The sequence below is a fragment of the Cryptomeria japonica genome, chromosome 6 (genome assembly GCF_030272615.1).
Source record: "Cryptomeria japonica chromosome 6, Sugi_1.0, whole genome shotgun sequence".
In the NCBI taxonomy this organism is placed as follows: domain Eukaryota; kingdom Viridiplantae; phylum Streptophyta; class Pinopsida; order Cupressales; family Cupressaceae; genus Cryptomeria; species Cryptomeria japonica.
The window spans coordinates 647293445-647301571 of NC_081410.1; the positions used below are offsets into that span (position 1 = coordinate 647293445).

General features: G+C 33.9%; 1 protein-coding gene across 1 annotated transcript; it reads left to right on the forward strand.

Moving 5' to 3' along the window:
• The first annotated feature begins 3529 nt into the window (after positions 1 to 3529).
• Positions 3530 to 7235, forward strand: LOC131060703 (beta-glucosidase 12). Its single transcript, XM_057994036.1, has 13 exons — positions 3530 to 3664; positions 3854 to 3920; positions 4049 to 4107; positions 4238 to 4313; positions 4401 to 4472; positions 4661 to 4748; positions 5396 to 5648; positions 5777 to 5892; positions 6020 to 6240; positions 6462 to 6493; positions 6583 to 6685; positions 6872 to 6980; positions 7067 to 7235. Exons 1-13 carry the CDS (start codon positions 3530 to 3532, stop codon positions 7233 to 7235), a joined length of 1500 nt encoding a protein of 499 aa, XP_057850019.1.
• Positions 7236 to 8127: the final 892 nt, after the last annotated feature.

An 8127-nucleotide genomic window follows, 5' to 3' on the forward strand; every position in this document is an offset into this window, starting at 1 on the left:
AATATAACATCTCTACTTCTAATTTTTTTCTTATTTTTAAAATCCCATAACCGATAGCCATATTCATCTATCCCATATCCAATGAAGGTACATTTCTGAGATTTAGCATCAAGCTTGGTTCTGTTTTCTTTATCAACATGGACAAAAGCTTCACAACCAAAGGTTTTCAGAAAAGAATAAAATACCTTTTTACCAGTCCATGCCTCCTTTGGAATACCACCATCCAAAGGGCTTGAAGGTCCTCTATTTATCAAATAGACAGCAGTATGTACAACATCTGCCCAAAAATGTAAGGGCAATCCAGCATGCAATCTCATGCTCCTCGCGCGTTCCATGATAGTCCTATTCATTCTCTCTGACACATAATTTCCCTGTGGAGTTCTTGGAATTGTCTTCTGCTTTCGAATCCCATTTAAGGAGCAGTGTTCTTCAAATGCTTTGCTGCAATACTCACCTCCATTATCCAATCTGAGACACTTCAACTTTTTTCCTGTCTCATTCTCAACCAAAGCTTTCCATTTCTTAAAAGTCTCAAAAACATCTAATTTTTGTTTTAGGAAATATACCCATGTTTTTCTAGTTGAGTCATCAATAAAAATAACATAATAACAAGACCCACCAAGAGATGATACCGAGTTGACCCCCATACATCTGAATGCACAAGCTCTAACTTCTCACTCTTCTTCTCTTTCCCAACCTTGTGAAATCTGACTCTTTTCTGTTTACCATAAACACAGTTTTCATAGAACTCTAAATCAATCTTCTTTAGTCCTGGCCATAGGTTTTTGGAGTGAAATATTTTCATCCCTTTCTCACTCATGTGCCCAAGCCTATGGTGCCACATTATCGAATTTATTCTTGCAACATCTATTGTTGTTGTCCCTGCAGTAACTTTATCTGTAGCAGCTAAGGTAGAGTAAGTGTTACTAGTACAGATATAATGTGCCTACCTTCGCACCTTTAGCTACTACTAATGATCCTTTAGAGACCTTCCAAATACTGTTTGAGAAGGCAACTATGCAACCTTCACTACCTAGTTGCCCTGCTGAAATTAAATTTCTTCTTAAATTAGGAACATGTCTTACCTCCTGCAAAAACCAATCATTTCCATTCTGCAACTTGATCTTTATCTTTCCTTTTCCAACAATTTGACAAGCTTCATTGTCACCCAAATATATCGGTCCAAAATCACCTTGAACATAATCTAGAAAATATTTTCTATGGGGTGTAGCATAAAATGAAGCTCCAAAATCTATTACCCAGGAGTCATTAACATTATCCAAACATAAGATTAAAGCATCTTGTAAAGTATTACTTGCAATATTAGCTTCCTTACTGTCATTTTCATTTTTGTCTCCTTTGTTTTTCCGAGACCAACAGTCTTTCTTTAGATGACCAGGTTTTCCGCAGTACCAGCAATCTTTCTTTCCTCTAGATTGAGAGCGTCCTTTCTTTGACTTCCCTCGTGACTTCTCATTCCCAGGGCCTTTTCCTCTTTCCTTTGATCTTCCTTTGTTCTCCACATTCAAAACACTACTTGATGATGTTGAAGTCTCACCTGTGCTTTTCCTTCGCATTTCCTCACTTAGGATAACACCAACAATATCATCAAATATCAAAGTATTTTTACCAGAGATAGAGTTACTTACAGCCATAACCAAGCTATTTCAGCTTTCTGATAAAGAACATAAAATCAAGAGAGCCCTAACCTCTTCTGCAAAGGTAATTTTTACCGAAGACAATTAACTGGTAATTGTATTAAATTCATTTAAGTGCTCCACTACAGATCTTCCCTCACTCATTTTCAAATTAAACAAACGCTTCATAAGAAATACCTTATTCGAAGCCGAGGGTTTCTCATACAACTTAGCCAATGTCGCCATCAAATCTACAGTCATTTTTGCTTCTGTTATATTGAATGCTACAGATGGTACAAGGCACAATCGAATAGATCTCAGTGCCTTTCTATCTAAAATGTCCCACTCTTCATCTGACATTTTGGTCGCTTTCTTTGCCTTTCCTTCCAACGGTCGCCACAAATCCTTTTGATACAGGTAATCCTCCATCTGCATTTTCCATAACTGATAATTCTGGCCGTTAAACTTTTCGACCTTTAATTTGGAATCCTCCATTGCTCCCACTCAAATCTGAGAGTCTTGCCAATTTATAGAAAACCTCGCTCTGATACTAATTGTTAGGGTTTCAAGCAGATCCGGAGCAAATATGAACTAACAATTATATGCATATTTAAATACAAAAAATAAAGGAATAAAACAGGACACAGATGACACAGAGATTTAACATGGTTCACCCAAAATGGGTTACGTCCACCATACACAGCCGTCCAATTTGTCTTATTATCCAGCAAAAACAGTACATCAACATCACAATGCCTTAAGCATCCCAACGACTTATAACATATCAACAATCTCCCACTTGGAGACTGATCAGATTCCACACCAAACATTTAGTACATCTAACATGGTGGATAGACAAGGGATTGTGCTATAGACATCAACAATGCCTCCCTATTGGTCCAAATTTAGACCAATTAACTCATGAATTGAGGGAGGGTTTGGTGGTTGTGGCAGTTGTGGTGGTTGTGGATTCTCATTGTTATCGGCCATTTTATCTGATTGAAGTTAAAAATTTAGATTTAATTAATAGATTTCAAACAACATAGTGTATTTGAAATAAAAAAACCTAATCTATAAATAAAAAATAAAAAAATGTAAATGAATGATGAAAAAATAAGGAATTCGAAAGAAAAAAAAATCATACTCGATGCTTGGATTTGATAAAAATTTGCTTGAGCAATCGGATATCGGCTCGGATCGGATATCAAATCGCTCTAAAACACCATATTTGAAAAAATCTCAAACATTTTAAAAAATCATTATGAAACTATTCTCCATTTAAAAAGTTTCTTATTTTTAAATACATTATCATAATTGAATAGACATTACCGATGATGAAACCCAAAAATTGCCCATTTTGCTTGATTTGAGAGCATCCCAATTGAGGATATAAGAACCTTCTAGTTGTGACATGTAAATAAAATGACCCACAAGAGAGCAAGCAGTGATAAATATGGGGACACGTCTATCATCCTACCTATGCCAGAAAAAAAAATGGTATATTATGTAATACGTCACATAAAAGTAGCATTTCCTATATAAATTTATCGCATGCGTTCAATTATTAAGACATGGTGGATATCGTTTGAATTAAAGAGAGAATCCATTTAACATTTTAAAATATCCAACGACCCATCTACCTATGTTGGATATCACTTGCTACAATACAAAATCTTATCACAGTGACTGGTCGAGACCAGACAAGTCATAATTGAAAATGTCAGATAGATAGTTCATTAAATGTAATAGTGATGTTAATACAACTTACTTCATAATCATTTTAGCTAAAGATGCATCCAGAATTGTGGATAGAGATTGCAGGATAACACATTTTGGTTGGGAAAAATAGTATAAATAGGTCTTTGAGTTGAAGCAAAATATCAGTCATCAAGATGAAGATCTTTAGAGTATGTGTAATTGTGTTTTGCTATCTAGGAGCACTATCCTTAGTAACGGGTTATACCCAGTTTGGAAAAAAGGCCTTCCCATCAGACTTTGTTTTTGGACTTGGATCTGCAGCCTATCAGGTTTGGCCATCCTCTTTGTTTACTGTATTTGTTTATTTTATTGCAGTCAAGAACAGTTTGTTCTACAAAGTAATAGATTTATGATGTATTCCTGAGATAAACTGTCTAGAAAACTAGTTTTGCTAGTCTTATATTTTTCACCAATCTCATCAGGGAAATGATTAAAATAATGGATCTTTTTGCATATAGTATGAAGGAGCAGCTGGAGAGGATGAAGAGGGGAAAAGTATTTGGGATACATTTGCGCATACTCCAGGTTTTATTTGAGGATGGGGAGGATAGCATTGTTATTTATATTTCATTGACTATAGATCATTAGCAGTAGCATTTGTTATTATGATTATTATTATTAATTTTTTTCCTTGCATGTTTATGCTTTTGCAGGGAAAATTGCTGACAATAGCAATGGTGATGTTGCAAATGATCAGTACCATCGTTATAAGGTTTGTACAATGGAATGAAAAATCAGAGGAAAGGATATCGAAAATGGTGTTCTATTGCTCTGTTTGCTTCTTTAATAGTTGGCAAGATTAGACAGACTTGACTATTGATTGATGTAAATAATCTTCTCAGGACGATGTGAAACTTTTGGCCGATCTGGGAGTCGATTCCTATAGATTTTCAATTGCCTGGACTCGCATATTCCCCAGTATGTAATACAACTTTCTCTCTACTTTGATTTTGTTATATGCTTTAGCTTTAGATGTTGACAATGATCATCCATTTTTTGGGGCAGATGGAAGAGGGGAGGTGAATAAAAAGGGAATAGCTTATTACAACAATCTTATTGACGAGCTTCTTAAGCATGGTATATTTATATTTTTTTGGTTCGCAGCTCTTTGTCTTTCTTTTAGTGGGATTAGCTTTGTCTAACAGAAAGAAATAACAGTCGTGCAAATGGCAGTGTAGTAAAAACACATTGGAGAATGGAGAAGAATCTCTCAGATAAAATCTATGTACATATTTATGCTCAGAAAATGTATGGCCAAATTGTAGGTATCCGTCCATTCGTGACAATATTCCATTGGGATCTTCCACAAGTTCTCCAAGACGAGTATGGAGGCTTCTTAAGCGAAAAAATTATGTAAGCTAACTTAATAAAGGTTTAAACAATAGGTTTTAAGTTTTAATTTGTTTAGATGATTCATGTGAAATTATATTAGTTTTTTCAATAGAATTTATGTTGGAATAGTAATTTTTCTCATATTCTAGGAAGAACTAAAAATATAATTTAAATAGAAACACTAAAAATATAATTTTCTAATTGAAGTTATGTATGAGTATCCATGTGACTATTTCTATTTTGAGCCATTCTTTGATGAATCCAAGACTTCTATTTATTGAGGCAATTGTAATGCTTTATTTGTTTCTGATCTTTTGATCACTTGATTATTGATCATGTGATTAAGTGGCTTTTTATGTATTCAATCTGAATGGATAAAGATTCTTATGTCTTAACAATTTGTGTTATTGCTATTGATAAATTTCTGTGTGTTTCTTCAATTATTTTCTTCAATCTACTTATAATATGATTTCAGTTATATTAGTTTTTTCAATAGAATCTATCTATAATTATGATTTCAGGTGAACGACCTAACCTACCACAAACTAACTTGAAATGTGCTCATTATCTTATCATTTATGTCAAAATAATAAAAGCACATTATCTTATCATTTATGTTAAAATAATAAAAGTTTAATGCTGATGCCTTTTTTTCTGTGTGTATCCAGAAAAGATTTTGTGAACTATGCATACGTATGCTTTAATGCTTTTGGTGATAGAGTGAAGAACTGGGTAACAATAAATGAACTGATAAGCATAAGCATGTATGGATACAACTATGGAAGCTTTGCGCCTGGCCGCTGCTCAAAATCAGTGGGAAATTGCAGCGCTGGAAATTCAGCCATTGAAACGTATATAGTCGCCCACAATTTGCTTCTTTCACATGCAGCTGCTGTAAAACTATACAGAGACAAGTATCAAGTATGCCCATTCAAGATTTCATCATGAATATTTGTTCTACTTAATACTTACTTTTGTTTCATCAAATGGATTATACTTTATTTTATCAATCACGTAGATTTGAAAATGGGGTATCTATGTTGTTGCAGAAAACACAGAAGGGAAGCATTGGAATCACACTCGCAACCCACTGGTTTTTGCCCCACAGCAATTCATTGGTCGACGGAAATGCTAGTCGACGGGCACTCGATTTTTTCTTTGGCTGGTTTATACCGATCCAATAAATTTTAGTGTGCTTAAGAGATTGAATTGATAAAATAATAATCTATCTGTTAATAACATTTCGTCTACTAGTAATTTTCATAGTAACAATCATGTTATGTGTTAAACAGGTATACAGATCCTCTAGTAAGAGGGGAATATCCAGCTTCAATGCGAGCTATGTTGGGTGCTCGTCTACCCCGTTTTACCCAAGCACAGTCTAATCAAGTGAAAGGCTCTTTTGATTTCTTGGGTATCAATTATTATACTGGAATGTATACCATACATGACAGCGCTGTTCAAAATCCCATGAACAACAATTTCACACAGGATGCCCGCATCATATTAGTTTGTACGTGAAGCATATCATCAATAATGTTTCTATCAAAATTTTCAGTGAATTTATTAAATGTTAAATGTGGAACGTTTTATCAAACTTTCTGTAAATCTCTGATTATTTTTAGCAAGCCTGCGTCCCAGTAATCAATCTATGCAGTGGGTCACAGTAAAAAAGCACAGCTAAGTAATTTATCAACTTCTTGATATTAATCATCACTTTTTATCTTTGTGCAGATGAACGCAATGGTATTCTTATTGGACCCCAGGTAAATGGAGACCTCTGTACTGCAATTCAACTTTTAGGCTTTTTGAGGCGATAAGCTGATAATGTTGCATGGACTGTATAATTTATCAGGGAGGAGCAGATTGGTTGCATCTTTATCCACGTGGGATTAGAGAGTTGCTCAATTACATTAAACACAACTACAACAACCCACCTGTGTATATCACTGAGAATGGTATAATATAAAACATCTTAATAGCGAAACATTTGAAAATTGAGAGAATGATAATTTCTTATGTTTTCTTAATCCTTGTGGGATTTCTTATGTTTTGAAAGCAGATAATTTATCAGTAATATCGACTGTGAAAGCCAAAAAATTATTCCTTTGTTTATAATAAGTTAAATTATGTGCATTGTGCAGGGATCGATGATTCGTACAATTCAAGCATGACTATGCAGGAGAGACTGAATGATACATGGCGAATTAACTACCATTCCAAACATTTGTTAAATCTTGCATTGGCAATAAAGTAAAGTGCTGCACTTTCTGCCAATATTACCTATTGTGATGTTTGTTTCCACTGTCTGATACATATTTTATAATGTGATTGAACAGGGATGGATGTAACGTGAAGGGTTATTATGGTTGGACATTTATGGATGATTTTGAATGGAATGGAGGATACGAAAGCAAGATGGGCTTTTATTATGTGGACCGTGCTAACAACTTGACTAGGCATGCGAGAGCATCTGCGCACTGGTTGAAGGATTTTCTGCATAATTAGAAGATTGAAATCTATCTATCTAGTACCATATTATCTTATTATAATAACACTGGCGTTCCGCCGTATTATGAAAGCCTTCGTAGCTTTGTAATTGTGTTACTCAAATTAATATTGAGAATGTTTTAATAGTAATCTGAGTTTTAAATTGGATAATATTTAAGTAGAGTTTATTCGGAGTGATTAACTCTATAGTTGACATAACATAGTGTTATAAATTTTTTAGTCTTTTAAAAAATGTCAGAGGATTCAAGTGTGTCAAGCTTTTAAGTAAGTATGTGAATAATTTTTAGCACGTTTTAAACATCAAGTTAAAATTGTTGTTTGAGGTTTTGGACAGTAATAATATAATCATATCAACAATATTTTTATTATATTGATTGAAAACATATGTTTAGTTTACTTCTTTTTGTCTCTTACCATAATTTAGATTGACATTGATAATTAGATGGAGATAGCACCAAAAGAAAGTCTAAGAGATGGGTTGGAAGAAGATAAACTATGAGATGGATTCTATGATTTTGACCACTGTTTTAGATAATTGAAGATTTTATGAATCTTCTTGGAGGTTGACATCTTATGTCAATTTTTTTTTTGTGTTTTATAAGATGTCAACCACCACATTTTCACTCACTTGATAGAAGTACATTATATGAAACATTCTTTTTTCCTTTGACTCTTACAACAACTAGCCAATTCATGCATCACATCTTCAAAATTGGATTTATTGCATCTCCAAAGGAGATATCATTCTCTCAATTTTCAAAAAATTGGATTTATTTCATCTCCAAAGGAGATAGGGAAATTAGGGTTCATTTTTCTCTTTTTCTCTTCTCCCCTCATTATTTTCATCCATTTACTACTTTTCTCAATCACCTCCTCAATGGTGAGTCAA